The 22,361-nt window shown below is 35.4% G+C and overlaps 1 protein-coding gene and 2 long non-coding RNA genes across 3 annotated transcripts; 2 read left to right on the top strand and 1 right to left on the bottom strand.

The window, feature by feature from the left end:
- The first annotated feature begins 4,109 nt into the window (after positions 1 to 4,109).
- On the top strand, positions 4,110 to 10,940 carry LOC127875885 (uncharacterized). The gene is made up of 5 exons (XM_052420631.1): positions 4,110 to 4,579; positions 5,424 to 5,517; positions 6,374 to 6,498; positions 7,128 to 7,283; positions 8,400 to 10,940. The coding sequence occupies exons 1-5, from the start codon at positions 4,528 to 4,530 to the stop codon at positions 9,305 to 9,307; spliced, it is 1,335 nt and encodes a 444-aa protein (XP_052276591.1). The 5' UTR covers positions 4,110 to 4,527; the 3' UTR covers positions 9,308 to 10,940.
- A 2,204-nt stretch (positions 10,941 to 13,144) lies between these two features.
- On the top strand, positions 13,145 to 14,725 carry LOC127875889 (uncharacterized). Its single transcript, XR_008047493.1, has 2 exons — positions 13,145 to 13,235; positions 14,171 to 14,725. It is a non-coding gene; the product is annotated as an uncharacterized LOC127875889 (long non-coding RNA).
- Positions 14,726 to 15,151: 426 nt separating this feature from the next.
- On the bottom strand, positions 15,152 to 18,245 carry LOC127875888 (uncharacterized). Its single transcript, XR_008047492.1, has 3 exons — positions 18,156 to 18,245; positions 17,202 to 17,348; positions 15,152 to 16,666 (listed from the first exon to the last, which is right to left on the bottom strand). It is a non-coding gene; the product is annotated as an uncharacterized LOC127875888 (long non-coding RNA).
- Between the last annotated feature and the right edge of the window lie 4,116 nt (positions 18,246 to 22,361).

Below are 22,361 nucleotides of genomic sequence, written 5' to 3' on the forward strand. Positions count from 1 at the left end.
ATGCACTTTGCTCCACAAACAAGCTAAACTACGTTTCTCAATGCGGATGAACACACCCATCATACCTCTAATGACGTGAACTACACGCCTCTGAACACGGCCCGACCACGTCACGATGTGACCGCAATCAGCTCACGGCGTATAGAATCTGAGTTCAAGTACTGCATTAAAATAACATTTATAATAACCGCTGCTATTTAACGCATAACGAATTATATGTCTTTCTGTGCACGTTTTCTTTTAAAACCACACGGGCGATCTATCCCACAACGGAATAATTCGCCAAAAGTCATTTAGTCCGGTTTTAAACTGTGCTCAACATAACAAGTGTGAAAAAAATTCATTACATTGTAGTTGGGTGAGGTTGTAACAACGACATTTTAAAATGAGGAACGGTCGTGACGCAGCAAGCGGGATACATTTACTGTCAGTCTCATCAAAAGGTGTTTGAATTGTTTGTTGTTGTTTTGTTTTTTCAAGTAGCTTTAATATTCAGTTATAGATTGTTTACTTAAATACTTTTTAGCTCCACTGGCCAGAGGCCAGAAGGTGTTGAAATTAATGAAGTTCAATGTTCTTAACTATCGTATAGGCTGCTTTTTAATTACTAATGATTTATTGTTCCATTTGTGAATCGTGACTCATGAATTGTGGATATGATTGTCAATTGCTCAACGATCCATATATATTTCTGACCATTTTATAATTTTCTTAATATAAGTTATGAATTGATCTTAGCAGTCAAATAAATGTATTACTTAATTAAATACATTTATAAATATAAAGAAATGATCTTTAGATTATCATAATATTCTCAGGCCTGTTGGTCTAAGGAATGTGTGGGTTGTTAATTATATTTTGAGATGATTATTTACAAAGAAAGATGCTACTATTGTATTTGTTATAAATGTGTGAAAGGCTCTTAGAAGGAACCAGAGATTATTAACCCTTTACCAGACACTAACAGGATTTTACGGGTTTGTAGCTGAGCAATTTCTCCTTTTATCACAATTATTGCTACCCTACCTGATCATTTCCTTCATATTCCATTACAATTTAATTGTCATCTGCAACCTCGTTCAAATTGGGACAGTCCAAAATGTGTCGTTTGGTAAAGGGTTAAGGCATTTTGATTCCTATGGGTCTTGTGAATCTGTTTCAAATCAAATGCGTAAATTTGATCTTCAGCATCTAAAAATATGTGAAATAGAAAAAACGACAATATATTTTGGAGAGATAAATGTACCTACGTTATAAGCAAAGAACCTGTGCGACCATTCCCGGGCTTTTTAGTCTGTTTAGTTAACACCGTTGTAACGTTTTCCATATATAAAAATGCTCACCCTTCCAACTTTAAGCGCCCAGTGGGACGAGGGATAGAAAGAGAAAGTCACATGCTTGAGTACATTTCAACCCATGCGTTTTGCACGTTTTTTTTTCGCATAAAAAAACAGTGGAGCGATAAAGGACCATCATGGCCCTCTTGTTCATTTTCGGTGGAGTCTTGTGGTGTAAAGGATACAAGAATACCCTGTCGATTGTGGTGACCAGCAACCAAACCCCCATGAGCAAATTGGCAAAAACAACGAAGTGATTGCACCAACCACTGCACTAGTTAAATTACAAGCTGTGACGTGTTAAATGGCACAACGATTATAAGTCGCAATATGTCTTCTCTCCTAAAGAGTTTCCTGATCTTACAATAAAATAACACTCAGCATGCAACCAACAAATACGAGAAATGTTATTTAAGCGCTAATTGTTCTGTTTAGTTTAAACCTATTTATTTTAGCTCGGTTGCATTGAAAGCCTTAGGCTTATATAAACGCTCTCGAGTCCATTTCCTGGGCTTTCCAGTACTTGGTGTCTTTGGGGGAGATCTAATGAACGTTCCCACGGTGGGAATCGAACCCGTGACCTCCCGGACGGTAGGCGAACACCATATCCATTACACCACGGCGACCTAATTGTTCTGTGATCACTATTTGAGCAAGAAGCAGTGCTGGAACTTACACAGGCCAATAACTAGGATGCATAGTATACTGTTTTATTAGAATTGATGAATGGATGATCCCACACAGACAAACAGGGTCATGTACTTTCATGGGTTTATGGATCATCTGCACAGCTCTGTATACGAAGCTGTCGATTGGTAAAGACCCTTAAAGTCCTGTTCTGGAACTTCCAATATAATGCCTATAGGCACATGTATTGCCCAGATGATTTACTTGTATAAGACTTTTAGTCACTTTGATTTGTCAGATACCGTTCACATCCGCATATATTCTGTCTTAAAATTTAGGAATAACATTTACAAAACGAGTATGTTAGAAAGGGACGTTATCGCGATGAAATATCGGTTATATCACACAGCACTTATCCACCCTACCTTGTTGTTGGTCACTGAATTTCAATAACCATGAAATCGATATCCTTAGTTGTAAACCACATTTTTAAATTCAAATTGCAATTAGCGTGGTGAAATTGCAGAAGCAGAAGCAGCAGTAGTAGAAGTAGCAGTTGTTGTAGTAGTAGTAGTAGTAGTAGTAGTAGTAGTAGTAGTTGTAGTAGTAGTAGTAGTAGTAGTAGTAGTAGTAGTAGTAGTAGTAGTAGTAGTAGTAGTAATAGTAGTAGTAGTAGTAGTAGTAGAAGTAGTAGTAGTAGTAGTAGTAGTAGTAGTAGTAGTAGTAGTAGTAGTAGTAGTAGTAGTAGTAGTAGTAGTAGTAGTAGTAGTAGTAGTAGAAGTTGTTGTTGTTGTTACTGTTGTTGTTTTTCTTGTTGTTGTTGTATTTGTAATAATATACTCAAGCAACGTAACGTCTGCATCTGATTTCACCAGGAAATAAACGAAAACTTCTGTATTTTAATTACGCGAACCAATAAGCATTTCAATTGAACTGAAATAGGTAGATTGGGTAAATAATTGATTGATCCAAATCTTGTTTTTCTGACCGCTGCTTAAACTCGCCATACAGAAACCATCTTAATCCGGATTAACGCAATATATTGAAACATTACTATAACGTCTCTTGAAAAATACTAATTTTGCTTTGAATGGGAATGTAATTTTATGCCAGACTATGTTGTGTGTTTTAATTCCTAAACTGTTTTGTGAAATCAGAACTTTGATTTGATTAATGGATATTATGCGGGAAATAAAAACGGATGCTTGCATGCAGTATTACAAAACATTATTTCTTCCGTGAACATTAACCTGTTATTTCTTTTTAACCGGTGTACATCTAAAGTGGCTGGTTTTTTTTTTTTAAGCTTTTCATTATTATGAAGGAATTACCTGGCAAGATGTATGTTACAACGCCATATTAGCACCTGATAGGTATCCTGCAATAATACAGGACACTGGTATGATATTTTTCTTCGATTATTAACCCATTTATGCCTAGTGGACTCTCCCATCCTTTTAAATTGGATCAATTTATTTCCCAAATTAGTGATGTCTAGTATATTTATTTCTATATTTAGAATATTTCTTACAGAAATCCCTTTAAGAAAACAGCACAAACCTTGATGAGACGCCGCATCATGCGGCGTCTCATCTGGGTCTACGCTCTTTGCCAATGCCTTTTTTCTAGACGCTAGGCATTAATGGGTTAATGACACAAATAGATACCTATAATATAATATAATTAAGAAAACATACTACAATATTGCATCACGTAATATTGTTACAACCTGCACAAACAATATTTTCAATAACCTCCATCCCCCTCTACGGATGACCGATCATGCACGCAAATAGCCCTCCCGACTCGTTATTATTACGTGTATAAACGTCCGTTTTTATAAACTACAATAATAGTTATACATATTTTCATATCACGAGGTTACGTTAAGCACAAACAGCTTTTAAATATTTGTCCTCTGTATTGTACTTAAGTACGATTTAGTTATAACAGCAAATGCGCCGACGTGAAAGGCCTTTATTGTGAATGTATTTTTTATAAAATTATCTGTAAAGTACTTGTAGGTCAATGTTAAGAAGTTACGTTCCTTAACAAGTCGCATATAAAGCCCATGTTAAAAATGAAACTACTGGTGGATGTTAAAATTCCTTGTTTCGGAAGTGAGCTTAAAATTGACATGCAAGCACATGTGTTTTTAAAATAATCTATGTTAAATATTATGGCAATACTGATTGGGAAGAGGACAATTACAACGAGCGAGGCTTGGTATAGGGGAGATAACCCTGGGTTATGGTTAGGTTAGGTTAGGGTTAGGGGTCGGGTTAGGGTTAAGGTATGGGTTAAGGCTTACCCTAACCCAAATCCGACCCCTAACTCTAACCCTAACCCTTACCCTAACCCTCTAACCCCCATGCGCATTACAATACCATGCCTCGCTCGTTGTCGTTGTCCGCTTCCCATACTGATTACGTATAACTTAAACGTATGCTTTATAGTGTGGTAGTGGGGTTCTGTAGTGCTTTAAATCGAAAACTGGTATTAGGCGCATAGAGATTAGAACGCCTGCCGACACCGACTGTGAGCCAAGAGCACGTGACCAGAGATGAGATCCGCGCTGCTACTGTTTGCCTTGGGCGGCCTATTATCAGCTAAAGGTAATGAATATTGTCAATTCTTACATTATAATAACATGCTCATCGCTGATAGTTTTTTTCATTGGATAAATATTTCTCTTCGTTATGTTCAATATATTTAAAGCGCGAAAAGATGGTCAACAATTATGTGTAATGATCAATTAGCGGTGTTCCGTTAATGCCATTCGTTTTTCATTGTCGACCTCTTCATTACATTAATTCATATCACGAGTTCGACTTTGTGTCGTAATATCGCGATTTCGCTGCGTACTCTCGCACTTACCTATCGTAATCTCGCATCTTTATTTCAAACCGTCGATGAACGAATGACAAGGGCGAGAGCATTGTATGAAGACACGATATTTCGACGCGACGTCACAAAAACGAGATTCAAGATTGCGAAAATTATACGCGAGATCGCAAGAACACGGTTCGATGTTACGATAATTAGATGCGAAATGGCTGTGTTAATATCGTGTTCTCGCATCGTTTGATCGTATTTTCGACCAATATAATGCAAGGGCGAGGCATAGAGATCATGATGCAATATTTATATCGTGATCTTGCGATCTCTCATCGTCGTCTAGCGTTCAAGCCTCTGGAATTTGCTCCTTCGTTTCGTCTTCTCGCGCTCTCCCAATCCCGAGGTCGAAGATACAATACAATGAGTGTTCTAACGAAACTGCTTAACCATTTCACCACACTGCACAGGCTAATCTTGGACGACACTTTAGGCAAATACATTAAGCTCGGTTTTATCATGGCTCATATGTGAATGACAGAAAAACTTGTTTGACCTTACCGACGAATACTTAAATCACTGCAAGTCATCGAGATTCGGGGCATTACTATACCTCTCTTGTAGTTGGAGCTCAGTGTAATGGTTCCCCGCTGAACCTTGCGGCGAACGGAAGTAAGCAGACGTTCACGTCACCCAACTACCCTAACAGCTACCCAAAGTGAGTACCCGAACGTTTTAATTATACCCTTTTTTTGCATGATTATTTTAACTATCGAATCAATATGTTTGCTTTAACATGATGCATATTGTAGATCAATCCAGCGCAAATGCGTGCATGTGTTTGTGTTTTATCACATAATTATTGGTGAATGAACAACCCATATGATAAATGCACATGTGTGTTTATGAAATACAGAACATATTAGCAATATCTTATACAAATGACGTATATTTATATAAAGGTATTTTTTCTTAATAAGAACACAAACAGGCGGAATAAAAACATTAAGTTCCCCAGGAAGACAAATGTAATCATACGTTGCCCACGTGTGGTTTAAACATTTAAATTGAAACAGATAGCGCTGAAATATATCATTGCTCAGTAAAAAAAAAGAACTTGAAATAATAGTCATTAAAATCTCGTGGTCCCGGTTGTCTTAGCGTGGCTAATTTAACTTATCATATTTCTACACTCATCCTTCTTTCATTCTAGTTTTTCAAATAGCAAGACGATGGAAACTAATGTTGGCCTTGGTTTATTATTTAAACATAATAACGTTCAATTCTAGAATAAGCGTCCTTCCCTTCGTGTATTATTTTAACCCATTTATGTCTAGCGTCTAGAAAAAAGGCCTTGGCAAACAGCGTAGACCCAAATAAGACGCCGCATGATGCGGCGTCTCATCAGGGTCCGCGCTGTTTTCTTAAAGGAATTTCTTTAAGAAATATTCTTAATATAGAAATAAATATACTAGACATCCCTAATTTTGGAAATAAATTGATCCAATTTATAAGGATGGGAGAGTCCACTGGGCATAAATGGGTTAAATCAACGACTGTATGTATTTCTTTAGCAACGCGTACTGCGAGTGGTTGATCGTTGCCCAGAACGAGACGGACGCTGTTCGCGTTGACGTCACGAAGATGGACATCGAGTACCACGCGGATTGTGTTTACGACGCTGGGGAGGTCTTTGACGGTACCTGAAATGTTTGTTTGTTGTTGTTGTTGTTGTTTTTGTCGTGTGTTATAACGGTCAAAGCCGGATTGCAAAGAGCTTACATAAGAATTTTTTCGGTCGCAATAAGCGAAATATTAATTAGGTCTGGAGTTTTAAAAAATGATTCGGTATTGCGACAATCACCTGTTCTTTTTTGTCTGATTCCCTTACTTCAAGCCATTCGTGTGATACCTTTTAAAGACTTGAATTAATAAAAATGTGTTGTTTCGATACTTGGATTAAGGGATGTCAAGTGAGAAGAGAAGGGCGAGTCTAGCATATTTTTACAGGCTGTTTTAATTAACCCATTTATGCCTTGTGGACTCTCCCATCCTTCTAAATTGGATCAATTTATTTCCAAAATAAGGGATGTCTATTATATTTATTTCTATATTTAGACTTTTATACAGAAATTCTTTAAAGCAAACAGCGCAGACCCTGATGAGACGCCGCATTATGCGGCGTCTCATCTGGGTTTACGCTGTTTGCCAAGGTCTTTTTTCTAGACGTTAGGCATAAATGGGTTAATGTATGTCTCTTTGTGATTTTACACTACGGTCGCAATACCTTTTTAGAAATAAGAATATGTAACTGGTTGTATTCGACAGGTAACAACGCGACGGTGTCGCCGACCCTTGGTAAGTTTTGCGGCTCGACTCGCAAGAATTTCGTGAGCACTCGCAACTGGCTGCTTGTGAACTTCAAGTCGGACTACAGCCAGCCCTTAAAGGGTTTTACTGCAACCTTCCGTTCAGGCAAAAGAGGTGTGCATGATTATATTTTTCATATATCTAAGATGGCATACTCGTCTAAATAATTCGGTCTCATCTGTTAAGTAAATTTGTTTGGGCTGAAATGTGATAGTAGTGATTGTTACATAATAATATAATTGAAGTAGATTCTAATATCCGGTATCGAAACTCGAATTTCAATTCATACTCGTAGGTTTAGGAATGATAAAGCTTGCTGACTATTTGACTAAATTCTGAATAATTACATGAAATACTTTAAAGGTGCTTTTGTTGTTTGTTTGTTAGTTTAAACCTATTTATTTTAGCTCGATTGCATCGAAAGCCTAAGGCTTATGTAAACGCTCTCGAATCCGTTTCCTGGGCCTAGAACCAGTACTTGGTGTCTATGGGGGGAAATCTTAAGAACGCTCCCTCGGTGGGGATCGAACCCGTGACCTCCCGGTCGCTAGGCGGACACCATATACATTACACCAAGGCGACCAATGTGTGTTTGTTGAATACTATTCTTCGTAGTAAGGGAGAGTATTGCTTACAAATACGTTTACGAATAAACCTCTTTATTTATTTTTACAAACATATGTATAGTGTTTTACATATGTGTCACACTCTTTGTGTTTCTGTTGAATTGCTATCACAAAGAGCTATAGTACATATACGATCATATGTTTAATCTGTAAAGCTTATCGATCGCAATTTAAGTATGGGTACGAATAAATATTTGGTCCTTATTGTTTATCAATAAGAGTTCGATCTTGTCAATGGTGCGTATTTATATAAAGAATATATAAGAAAAAATTATTAACGGTATAGATTTGGGCATTGATATAATATATTTATTAATGCAAAATCATGTGTTAAAAATAATACTGGAATATGGGATTCCTTTGTAAGCTTTTTTGTCCAGTCCGTCAAGACGAAATTTTCGTCATAAGTATATCCGTTATTTGTATAGGGTAGCCTCGTTTTTGCAAGTCATTACTGCCATTAAGATACTGTTACTAAACATCTTTAAAAAAAATGATGATGCTTAGAAGTCTATCTCAAGTCGTTTCTATTTTTATGCAGACTATATGGTCATTACTGCAGATTTTCGCTATCAATTTTCTTTAATGTATGTTTCTTTTCTAGATACACTGATAGACAAAGATGTCGTTGCGGATTCACCCAACTTAATACCGTACATGGCTGCCTTTGCAGGCGGTTTCGTCTTTTTTCTCGTCGTGATTGGAGTCACGTGCTCCGTGTACAAGGCGCACACGCGGCGCCGCCGAGAGAGGAGTGTGTTACTCGTCGCTCCGTACACCAATCGGGACGCCTGGAATGTCCTCGATGCGCCCGCACCGCCGGCATACGGGGAGGCCTTTTCATCGGCGCTGTCGCCGCCACCGGAGTACTCGGCAGAAGATCCGAATCCAAACCCTACCGAACCTCTTCCGCCTAGAGCAGCGTTTATCGCCGACGGGTTTGGACACCACCACCACCATCATCATCATCACCACCACCACCACCGCATCAGTATTGTCACTGGCTTTCAAGTGGATGCGCAAGATAGTAACCATATCAGTATGAGTGCTAATACCATATCTGTTCAGAGAGCACCGGGAACTAATATCCCGCCACAGCATCATTCTCAAACCAATACATTAGGTCCTACGAACAGGGTATCTCCTTCCAGTAATCTGACAGTTACTTCTATTGGGAACACTGGCCGCGCGGTGGAGCCGCATGCTACCCTGGACGCTAGAGTGCCGAGAAACGTCGCGAGACTTTCCAGGCGAACCAGTCGGCCATCGCGCGTCAGCCAGCCTCAGGTACCGCCCGCTCACACTCATAATAGCGGAACAGGTACTTTTGGTCACCAGGCACAATCTAGAACAACCGAGGACCAACCATCCCGAGTAATACCAACCATACAGAATGGCCCACCCGGGAATGCTAACAACGAGGTATCCGCAATAAATAGGTCCACGTCACAATTGTCCCTACCGGAACCGGAAGTGGCCGATACTTCGTCTGACTCTGACTCTGATTTCTGAATAATAATAATACTAATAATAATAACAATCTCTTTATTTTCTGAAGGTAACTCATTAAGACAACACATTGATACAAAGCCATGCAAACAGTTTAACAATGGCAATCTTATTTTCAATTAGGCCTTCAAACAACTATGATATGTATGATGCATTTCTTCATTATCATGCAAACATGCAGACTTTGACGGACATAAGTGTACTATAACAGTGTTATAGAAGTGTCATAAAAAGCAACTCTATTACATGACATCTCTTATATTATTAATTTCCCTTTCAATATTGAAATGGGTTTTTTTTATGAAAACATAGACAACTTGCTATATAACCTTGCTCGTTTCATATTACTTAATAAAAAATATTGGGATGATGGGTACGAATAATTTTATTAATGATATTCAATTTTTCTAAAGGAACGGTCTCTTTAGACAGTGGTCTATCGTTCTATTATTAATACATTTCTAGTTTTTGACACTTGAAATGCTCACAATTTTTATTCTGTATATGTGTGTAGGAGGATTTAATCCTGCGATTAATTCAATAATTTAGAATGAATACCGAGTATGCCATCTTCATGCCAAGCCATATGCAATAAAAATGTGTTTTCCAACCCGACAATAAAACGTGTATTGTTATCACCGTTATTTTGATCAGTCTACTTGTATTAATTTGTCAAGTTCTTATAATATTTACATTCTAAAAATCTTGTTATAGATATTTCATACAATCACTTCATATCTACATTCTTAACTGTATTCGTATACGAATAAAATATTAAAAGAGTAAGTGGTAACTGTGTCTGATCTTATTTCGTTATAAATATAGCAGCTAACTATATATGTAATTTATTAATAGCACTATAACAGCGCTGTGATTTGACTGGTTCCGAGCTTTGCTCGTATCAATTCCATGCGGCAAAGTCGTCTGTTAGATATGTCGATGTTTGTTCAAAGTAAATGAATTAAGATGTCACAACTGTGCACCAGACATTCCACACAGTCCCGCAATAATACATAGTGTGATCGCACAGCTTTTTTATATGATCAAACTAACTGGAGTTCACAGCCGTGCCAAGGATGTTTAACATGAGTCCACACGTTTAGATTAATTCGATTGAACGACAGTTTCGCATATGTTTCATGAAAATTAAATCTTGCATAATGCATACTAGTATATCGCACAGCTGTGTAGCAAATGTTTGCAAGAAGTTCACAGTAATATACTATGTTAACCAAGCAGCTGCGTAGCAGCCTCCCACCAATTTCCGCAATACCTCATAGTCAAATCGCAAAGCTGTTTCTAAAATGTTTCAAAAAATGTCATAAATATATCATTTTATGTTATGCTTTCCGATGGTTTATAGATAAATAAAAATCAGTGATAGTTCACTGTTTCAAACAGTGAAAAATAACAGTGAAAATATTCGATAATTGTCATTGTTTTACCGGAATGATTTTTAGATATCGTTGGTTTCCCCATCGTGATCCCCGATTGTACCAAGGGCGACCACTCTGCATTGAATGTTTAAAACATCATACGGATTAGCTTCATTTGAACATACATGTAATAACATTTCGGGGCGCCCAACAGGGAATTATATTGTCAGGAATGGCAAAAATCCCAAAATAATCATTTGTAAGCATAAAATAAAATAAAAAATGTTTGGGTTTCTCGGAATATCGATTTTAATTCATTCGTGATCATAGAAAAAAATATATTTACACCCGTGGCTGCGCTACTCGTGAAACTATCATTTTCTATGATCACTCGTGGATTAAAATCGATATTCCACTTAATCCAACAAATATCCTGTATATCTTTGTTTTTCATTGTTAATGTTGATGAAACAAAAAGCGAAAAGCAATATTCATTTTCTATTAAATCAATGTGACAATAAGAACAATCGATTATTTCTAAGTATATTTGTATGTATACCTTTTAAATCGCGAAACGATTAGCGGATGTTTGAATGTTCACCAATCCGTGTGTTGTTCTTTTCAGCACAAGTTGTTTCTCAGTGTTTTTCTAGTTAATGTTTAAACACACAATAGGTTGATTGCTAGGTATTCTATATGTGAATTCATCTGACATTCCAACATTATCACTATAATCACTAGTTTTATTTCATGTATTATGCTTATAATTTCGTACGCCCTTTTTTTTTGTTACCAATAGGACAGTGCTTTTTGAGATGTAATGTGGTTTTTTTTTTTTATAAAATGTTTATATATGATATTTTTTCTTTGAATAAACATTTGTATTTCGACTTACTATCTGTAGATGCATGTTACTAAAGTATCGAACAATTTGATTTGCTGCGAATTATGATATTCGCATGTGTTTTCACTTCATATACACTTATATTTGTTAATGCAGCATCAACATACTAAAACAATATCTCGGAAAGAGAAAAATAACGCATTTGAATATCAACCGTACTTTCGTTTGACAACTGATCATGCATGTACGATTTGAACCTAAATTTAGTTTTAGTGCAGATTCGTTAATACGACAAAGACACAATTTTGTTTTACGGATCATTTCGGCTTACAGGACTGGGTGGATCACGTAAGAATATCGAATATAAAATATATTTGTATAAACAACTGGTAGGAAGATGAGTTGCAGATAATTGATCAGTAACCACATTTTAACTAACTCTTTCGACCTGTTAATTCTTTTCAGTTCAATTCAACAGTGCAAAACGCCTATAATATCACTTTAATAAATCTGATTGTGCGAAAGACGCGGATTGCGAAGTGCGTTCGCTTTCAATTTCGATTTTCATCAAATGCTTAAAAATTAAGTTTTCGATTTAAATTTTTGTTTCTTAAAAAGAGTGTAATAATGTATCTTAAGTTTGTCATTTTCCGATGCCATAATTTTAGTTTTGTTGACATAAAATTGAAGTCTATATGGATTGCAATAATATAACTTAAGTATTGGGTCTGTAGATAAGATAATATCAAGATTAGCAAGATTTCAAAGACAGAATTCTTCTCCAGAGCGTTTAGTTGTTATGTAGGTACTGTATATTTGCATTGAAAAAAACAGAGATGAACAGAAAGAAAAGACATTACAAAAACAAATATTTTTGTTGCATCATCTTCTGGCAAGCCGGACCACCTGTGTGCATTCGACAATAATACAAACATGCAACAGTGATAATACGCAGCAGGGTGCTAGAAAGATGGTATTGATCCGTTACTAAATCGCTGAGCACGTTAAGTAAAGAGCTGCATGGTCTTCATCAAAAAGCTTAACGTTTATTTTCATAATTAATGGTTGGTATACCGAACAAGGTATTGTAGTATTCATTAGGTTGAAAATATGGGTGTTTCTAAACATATCTAAACGCTCATCGAAATTGTTGGGAGATTAAAGAAATAATGATCTGCAATCAAGGTGTGGATACCACAACTAGAATAAGGTGAGTAAGTTAAGTGATTTTCAAATAAAGATCGCTTCATTTGCTTCTGATTCTAGCATGTACGTTTGGATATAAATTAATTGAAATGTACCGGAGCTGGGTGTATTGGAATCAAATTCATCCCATGAGCGGATAACTGGTGGTATGGAAGCGTTTTGGTATTTTTAAGACACCTTTTTAATGTGCTAAGAATGTCACCAGTTATTGTATTGTAAATTGTATGAAACATTTTCGTTGACTGATGTAGGAAATATATCAGAAAAAAATCCCATTTAGGATTCCATTGATAAGTTTACAAACTATAAGCAGCTTATGAATGTTAGGTCTTTGTTCTAATTTAATCCAGCCGATTTCAGTTAGTAGATTGTTTATTGAAGAAGATCTGATAAATCCTTTTAAATTCTTGCTGCGTCATATTCACCGGGGATGAACAACTTTTGTCACGTGACCACAAAAGTCAACGCAGGTTGTTGAATTACATCAGGAATCCCGCTCCGTCAGGTAATTTTCATCTTTTTATAGAGAATATGTTAAAATTTCTGGACAATACAAAGCTTATGACATGCTTCATACCTTTTCGCATATTAAGACGCATTGCACTTGTTTCGAAGCTTTGCAGTTTTTAAGAACACTTCGACACAAACTTTAGATTTTCGATGCAAACGCAGTTTGATTTTATATTTTTTTACTTTCCATTCACGAATAAATCATATTTCTAGAAAAATGAGAGCACACGATGCTTAATTTTTGATGATTTATTGTATTTGCGATATAAGTTGTTGTTGTTATATTTAATTTGGGCAGTTCTTGCTATTTCAAAAATTTACAAACGCGGGTTGGTTGAGCAAACGCAGTTTGCTGAAGCTGGATTATGGCAAACGCAGGTTGGTTAAGATTACGGAATCTATATTCTTGCCCTTCTTTCATCAAGGGCGACACACGACACACGAAGCGATACACGATATTTTGCGCGACAGTCGCGGCGACGCGCGATATTTTATTATTCAAATATCGCCCATATTATCCGAATTTCGTGTAACGCGGTCTAATTTCAGACCGCGACACACGACACACGAAGCGATACTCGATATGTACTGTTCAAATCAAATCATCATCAACATCTTCATCATCATCATCTCCATCTTCATCGCCATTATCATCATAAAATAAATCGCGATTCGGAGCGGAGTATTGTAAAATGAAGATCTCAAAAGAATTGAAAAATAATTTGTCGGAATGTTATTTTTCTCATGCTGTTTTGTTAGTTGTCCAAATATATTTAATATTAAATATTATCTTAATATTAAGATTTGGTAGTTAAAGAATGCAATTTGAATGAACACAATTGTATGCATATGTTTTGCTCAGCTGTGAAGATTGAGGGAACAATTTATAGAAGAACTGTGAGAATCATCTCTACAAATATCATGTTTCAGGGACCACGAATTTGACATTCCAAAACGGAAGGAACCTAAACGAAAATTTGACACCGTGTCAACAAGCAGAAACGCTCTCCAGAAGGGAACGTTGGGTGTCCGATGGGAGAGGGCAAGACGAAATGACAGCAAAATGCTTCTAACATCAAAAATGGGAATTGACATTGACCCGTAAAAGGAAATCATAATATCATACGACAGTTTGTAGTTCTTTAAAAGACAGCTGTCATTTTTGATATTCGTTAACCAACGTTACCTATATTGATTCCGTGTAATGCTACTGAATTTGATTTTGTGTTGCTCTTTCTATGTTTATGCATTGAGGAGCTACCAATATTGGGGCCGTATAATATGCTGCCTATATTGACGCTGTGGGATGCTTCATTTAACGAGGCCTACCGGTATATTCAACCTTTTTGGGGGATTTGAAACAACAACAGACATATTGGATCTAACTTTATTTTGTTTGCTGTTATTTGTTTCAAGTTTTAAAATTACAGTTTCTAAAAAATGCCATGTATCTTGTATCTTGTTAATTAAAAAAAAGGTATCTTTCTTTTAGTTGCATAATGATAAATAATGTGGACCTATAAGGAGAGAGGTATCATGAAGCAAATAAAACAATCGATTCCTCTTATTCTGCAAGACATAGTTTTCATTTTAGGTGTATACCATTATCTTTTGATCCGAAACTTTAAATATAATAATAACTATTGACCTTTACATGGGCGCCTTGCAAATCACTAGTGTCTTCATATTGGTCATACAATATAATGTCTTTATGTGTAACGTGAGAATCCTGACAATCTTACAATATGATTGTTGGAGATAATACTTAAAATAAAGCTGAAGGCATACTACATCCATGACAAAGTACACTTCACCGAGATAAGTCTAACTATACTGTGAAAAACATTGAAAAACCCAGCGGTTGAACGCAAACAAGATCAGTGTCTTTAACAACAAAACGAACCAAACATATGCAGATTAATTGTTTTATTGCTGCAAAGAATATCCCGTATCGCAATAATAGCTTATACGCAAAACATTAAACTGGCCTATGTGCAACTTGAGAAGGAATTACAGATTTACATGTAATTGTTGACAATTCGCACAATGATTCCAATGAGACAAAAAGCTAACTCACCAAAAATATATTTTAATCATATTGATTCGAAATAGATAAACAAAAATCGCAGATTACAAATGAGTCTCGCTCTGTGAAAAGGGGGTTTAATGCATGTGCGTAAGGTGTCGTCACATATTAGCCTGTGCATTCCGTACAGGCTAATTAGGGACAAACCTTTCCGATAAACTCGATTTTTGCTCAGAAGAGACTTTCTTTTAACAAAACATATCATAAAAGCGGAAAGTGCCGTCCCTGATTAGCCTATGTGGACTGCACTTTACGCACATGCATTAAACCCCCTTTTCACAGAGCGCGGCTCAAATGTATATTCCAGCGGATATGGTGAGATCAACAATAATCACAGATAATCAACATAAATTACAATGATTTTGAAAAGATCAACAATAATCACAGATAATCAACATAAATTACAATGATTTCGAAAAGATCAACAATAATCACAGATAATCAACATAAATTACAATGATTTCGAAAAGATCAACAATAATCACAGATAATCAACATAAATTACAATGATTTTGATAAGATCAACAATAATCACTGGTTATATAAATCACAATTAATCGGTTGAGATCAACAATAATCACAGATAATCAACATAAATCACAATGATTTTGATAAGATCAACAATAATCACAGATAATATAAATCACTATTAATAGGTTAAGATAAAAAATTCAAAGATAATCAACATAAATTACAATTATTTTGATAAGATCAACAATAATCACAGATAATCAATATAAATCACAATTCATGGGCTGAGATCAACAGTAATCACAGATGAGCAATAATGAACACAATAATTTGTATGAGATCAACCATTATCATAATCATTTTAAATTAGAATGATAAATATTACAACAATAATCTTATTAAAAACAGGAATATCAAACAAAACAACACAAGATAAACGATATGAAACACAATGTTTAAGACGCAAAAACACGCGTAATACTATATATTATTGTATGACAGTCTGTATTTTCAATAATTAAGAAAATAACCACGGCACATTGGTAAGAATTAAAAATAATTCTTGGTCTTATCATCGTCATGCAACAGATGACTAGGCCCGGTGCTTTGCAGATCTGTGCTTTGATAGACTACTGCGGTGCCTGTACCTCTTTTCACACATATCACAAGCAAAGTTTTTCTCTCCATTGTGGGTGGCAAGGTGGGCCTGAAGGTCAATTTTCTCCCGGAGCGTTGCATTGCAAATTGAGCAGGTAAATTGCTTTGCAGCAACCTCCCTCCGGACGTGACGATTCAGGTCATCTTTGGTTGAAAACTTTTTGCCGCATTGTTCACAGGGGAACGGCTTTTCAACACCATGAATGCTGCATCTATATAACAAAAACAAATGGAACTGTTGAATTATTATTCAATACAGAAAAATACACACAGAATATTATCCATAACAATGTGGAACTTAACAAAATGATGGTCGTCAGAAGCGCTCCAGATAAGGCGCGTTAACGCGTATTTACGCATTTCAAAATCCAAAATACGCATTAAATAATATGTTTAAGGGTCCAATTACATACGTGAAGTATCGGAACGCGTACATTCTGGATTTATACGGTGTAAATTCCAATTGTTCAGTGACAATTTGCATTGAAATTTATCTGGACAATTATGGTCGTTAAAAACTAAATACTATAATGAGCACACCAATATGCACCACACTAGTAATAATGTGTTAAGTGTTTTAAAGCCGGCTTTTTTCGAAAACACCATTCAAAACATTTTAAATAGTGCTTTGCAACTAGGTTATAAAAACATACTTTCGCTCAGAATGCAATGACCTATGTTGAATTGTATCTTGATTTTTAAACCGACAGAACCTAGCATTGTACAAAAAACAAAAAAAATACAAACCTGTGTCTGTTGAACGCCTGTTTTGTGTAAAATGTTTTTCCACAACAGGCGAATCGTCCAGTCCCTCTGTGGCGCTTATCATGAAGCTTTAACCCCCACTTCGATTTAAATGTCTTTCCACAGATTTCACACACGAGCGTCATGTTTCTGTAATGAAAGAATTACTTTTTGTTAAAATATATTTCTAAAATGTTTTTATAAAGTTTTAAAGACTACACCAAAAGAGATATGAAACGCAAGTGATTGGATGTGACACACTATCTGCTATTCTTTTCGTCACAGTTCAATAAACATGCGTGTTTACTAATGCACGGGATTTTCGTGAGTTTTGGCGCGTTTAGCGTCATTCGAGGTCCGCTTAAAGGAGGCAACGCACGTTGTGGTTCAATATACTTGTAACAGTACTTAATGTGTTGATAAGCATATTTCCGCTCTGTTTAAATGTCCTCAATTGAAGTTCCGTAGTCATATATTGTGTTGAATAGTTAATATTTTCGTATTTGTAACCATATCATATTTTAGAAGACTTTCAAAAATGTGTACAGTGTGCGTTTCATTATCCTTTGAATATTCTCGCAACCTGCGTTTGCCATTTCCTATTGCTCAAGAAATACCAACCTGCGTTTGCAAAACAAAACAAACAAAAAAATAAGATATTTTTCAATTTGCACCGCTATTTTTGTCATGAATCTTATTAAATATATTAAAATGAAGTGTAAAATCATACTAATTCAGTCGTTAAACCAATATTGTTGAAAGAAAATCATCAACACCACATAAACAAACAGCGTTTGCAATGCATTTCAGAATTTTGTGTCGAAGTGTTCTCGGAAAGTGGAAACAGTAAAGGCAATGGAATCATTTCAAATAAAAGTTTATTTAGTATACTGTGTCATAGGCTATCACTTGTTAAAAACTGAAATTTTGATTATATGAAAAAACAACAAAACTTACCTTAATGTACAAGATTACAATCTGTTTCTGCAACCGGCGTTGACTTTTGCGGTCACGTGACAAAAGTTGTTCATCCCCGGTGATATTGAAGTTGTTCCATAAGATTTTTCCGTATTGCGCACAATTTTCAATGACAATTGATGCATATTCTAATATGGAATTAAGTACGATCCGTTTTGTTTTTGTTTTGTTTTTGGCTGAGAGTAAGGCGGTTTAGATTAAAGTTTAACTTGTTCGTGTTCCAAATTTGTTGGATGACAAGCGAGAATATTATCCATTTGTTTATGTCATTATAGCTAAATCAAAGACCTGTGAGTTTCAACAAAAGATAAACGGCTTCTGTCAAATAGCGATTGTGTCTGTGTTATATCCGATATTAAAAAAAAACAAGTCCAGATTTGGCTGCGATGAAAGAAACAAGCAAGTGTTTGCTCTATTTGTTTACATGCATTAAGTAAATATTAAGAGTAATTTCAATAAATCTGCAAGAACATGCACGTGCTTTGTTTGTCATGAAATCCTTTACCTATATGAGTGTATATACAAGATAAGTATTGATGCAAAGCATCAAAGGGCGTCGTGAATTTCAGTGTAAAAGGCACTCGATGAAGTTACACGAAACGATTTTTTTTTCTACTGTAAATATTCATATATTGGCCGATTATTTTAAACAAAATAGAAAAAGATACTGGTATAACCATGATCTATGATTGTGTGTTATAACCCCCAAATAACCATTATATATGATGTTGTGTTATAACCCCCAAATAACCATTATCTATGATTTTGTGTTGTAACCCCAGAATATTTCATAGTTCATTTTATTTACATCGGTTTCCTTTTTTTACTGGCATCCGTGTGCAGTTTTCATTAATGGAACAGAACTGTGAAGGTTTAAAAAAAAATCTGCTTCATCTTGAAGCGTAATTTCATATTTTTCTCAACTTCAAGGGGAGATGATTCTGAACTTATTCTTACGTTGCTCAATCACGATAGGGGTTGAGTATTCATTGATATGAAAACACTGTAAAAGTTTGAAAAAAATGAATGAAAACTGTAATTTGCATAAAGAAGCTGCATTTCACAATACTTTGAAATTCAGTAAAAAATCATAATAGATTTATTGCTCCAAATGTCATCATTTTCAATACGGTTCGAGTAATACTGATATAAAAACACTTAACAAGTTTGGAAAGATTCAGACGAAAGTTGTGAAATCTTTTAAACAAGTGGAAACTGTTTATTTTGTCAAATTTAATAGAAGAAAAATCTGGACTTATTGTCCCGATGTTTCTCATTTTTAATGAGGTAAAAATGCTCATTGATATGAAGACACTGTAAGTTTGGAAAGAATCTGATGAAAAATGTTGACATAATCACCTAACCAAGCAGTTTTTCACTTTTATTTTTAAATTCAAAGAGACATAATTCTGGACTTATGGTCCGATATTGCTCATATAGAGAGTCTGGGTTGGGTCCTCATTGATAAAAAACCTGTGAAAGTTTGGGAACAATCGGATGAAAATTTTGGACTTCGAACAACGATTTCAAAATTTCTCAAGTTCTAAGGAAGATATGGACGTAATGGTCGGATAATGCTAAAGAGCTCATACCACCTGGATAGTAATACGTGTCGCGCTTCGCGCTCTATATGTGGTTCTTAAAAAAAAAACTCAGAGGAGTGCTTGATTCTAGGAAAAAGGGTTGCTGGGACACAGCTCCTCCTTGATAAGCGGCTGCTTCCTTTATCGCAACTCATTGTTACAATCAATAAAACGTGTCGCGCTTCGCGCTCTACATGTGGTAGGGATAGTACTTAGGGCCTATGATGGACAACCATAAAAATACATGGATAATAGATGTGTTGTTTGCATTTATTTGTTAATATAAAAACAAGTGCCCCTTTTGCGATAATGTTGAGGATGAGAGCCATGTTATTCTTGATTGTTACTTATATCATGACTTAAGACATATGTTATTTGACAAAGCTGTAAGTGTAAATCCTAACTTTCTATCTATGTCTAAAAACGATCAGTTAGTTTTTCTCTTCACAACCCCATTAATGATAAGAAGTTGTGCCAAAACCTGTTATGATATTTTAAAACGTCGTCTTTTATATACTTGTAAATAATGTCTTTTCGCTGTTTTTAAGTAATAATAATGTATTTTAGAGGTTTCTAAGAAGTTGTTACTAATCAGGTCATCTACGATCTGATCGGGGTGATACGTGTACTCGATTTTCTAACAATTTCTTTATTGCGCAGCAGTGCTCGTATTTGAATTCATTTTTATTTTTTATTTTATTTTATTTTTATTTTTTTTATTAATTATTTTTACGATGCTTAGGATTAGTAACAGCCTCTTAGGTTTATCATGTAATATAGAACTGTTTTGTACAGAGTTGGAACGCTGGTGATTTTATACATGTATATATATGGTTTTATATGATTAGAATGCAAAAGTCTCTGATATTTCTTATTTAGAAAGGTTACATACAATTGTCTATTGTATATATATAAGTGAATGTTTGTATTGTTGTATTGTATGTAATTGAGACTATAATAAAGAAAGAATCCACGTATTTTTTTATAAGATATTTAAGTTATGTTAGAAATTTTAATTAACGTTTCATTCACCACGCGGCATCCATTAATTTTATTAAAAATATCCAATTGTGGTAAAATGGATTTTAAAATGTCTACATAAAATAAAGCTTTATTATAATTATTAACCTGACTGGAAAAAATTGTCAGCCGCCGAAATGTTCCGTTCGTGCCGGAACCCGGGATTGAACCGGGGGCCTGAAGATGAATGTTGCGTAAACAACTTCAGTCTAACGCTCTCCCAACTGAGCTATTCCGGATGACATCATTTAGGTTCTGCTATTTGGTGAAGTTGTGTATAGCGATCGTTATAAGATGTCTATTAATAAACTAATACATTGTACGTGTTCGTATCACTACGCCTTCCAATAAACTTGCTTGCGCGATAGGTCGTCAAATATCGTACTACATTGATTCTCCACTAAATAAGAAAATTAGAAAAACCACAAAATAAATATATTTTGATTATGTTTCGTTTTTATACAAAACCAGAAAGTTTCGCGTATTTGCCCAGTCCTGTGATCTTTCCCCTGTGATCAGTTGTGGATCAGTTATTAATTAAAACAATTAGCTTTGCATTATTGGCAATACATGTTGTAACAAATGTAATAGGCACAAATGCAGTACTTATTTACACTAATTTACACAAAAAATCACCACTATGCAAGATATTCTTAAAACAAAAATATATACAGTGATCCGTAAAATAACTTCTCCTCCCATAAGCGAAAAAATGCATTACATACTAGTCGCCGCTCTCCAGAGCGACGCCAATAACATGAATGAGCAATCAATTGGATTTAACAACACAAATGCGAAACTAAATTTGAAAACTGAATATGATGGACACCGGAATGTTTCCTTATATATTACACGATAAACAAATATTCACAGAGAATGACACCTGAAATTTTAAGGGGTCTGAAAATGTGTAAGAAGTCCAAAGATCAATGGCAATTGTACAATGATTAAACATTGATAGAAATGGCAGGTTGAAAAATGAAGACATGCAACCTGTTCCAAGCTTGGTATTTACGTCAAAGCATGGCATTCCCCTGATCTTGAGATGGTGCTGCTTTCCATAAGCAACACGGTTGACTTCTCTAGAGTCAGGGTTTTCACAAACAACGTAAAAATAACCACTGAGGCCATTTTGTAGTTCGCCAACAATGTTATATATTGTCAAAGGAATGGGAAACAGATTACAAAACTGACCATACTGTAATTTGTTTAGTAAAACCTCCAGCTCAACGAGTCAATCAATCTTCTTCTATCCCCCCCCCCCCCCACTTCTGCTTACTCTTTTCACGCCATTTAGCAAATGCGAATAGCTTTTACGTGAGTCACTTTCACACAAATCGCCATCGCAGAGCTCGGTAAATGAATAATTGTTATCGAACACAACGTTGTCGATCGGTGTTTGCTTCTTTTTCGATTTTGCAGATCGCTTGCTTTTATTTCGCACTTTCATTTTGCTAAGAAAATGTCAACAACCGTGACGTCATGAACACAAATATTTTATGAAACGAATTAATTTAACTTATATTTGTATTGTATAGTTATTAAATCTTAAAGAGATAAGCAAATTTAACTCTTAAATAAA

Source organism: Dreissena polymorpha, chromosome 4 (genome assembly GCF_020536995.1).
Source record: "Dreissena polymorpha isolate Duluth1 chromosome 4, UMN_Dpol_1.0, whole genome shotgun sequence".
In the NCBI taxonomy this organism is placed as follows: Eukaryota; Metazoa; Mollusca; class Bivalvia; order Myida; family Dreissenidae; genus Dreissena; species Dreissena polymorpha.

Bases quoted from the DNA above. Each gene is read 5' to 3' on its own strand.
- LOC127875885 (XM_052420631.1), top strand. From the start codon at position 4,528: ATGAGATCCGCGCTGCTACTGTTTGCCTTGGGCGGCCTATTATCAGCT. The intron at 4,580-5,423 runs GTAATGAATATT...CCTCTCTTGTAG, and splicing joins CGGCCTATTATCAGCTAAAG to TTGGAGCTCAGTGTAATGGT. The intron at 7,284-8,399 runs GTGTGCATGATT...TTTCTTTTCTAG, and splicing joins CTTCCGTTCAGGCAAAAGAG to ATACACTGATAGACAAAGAT.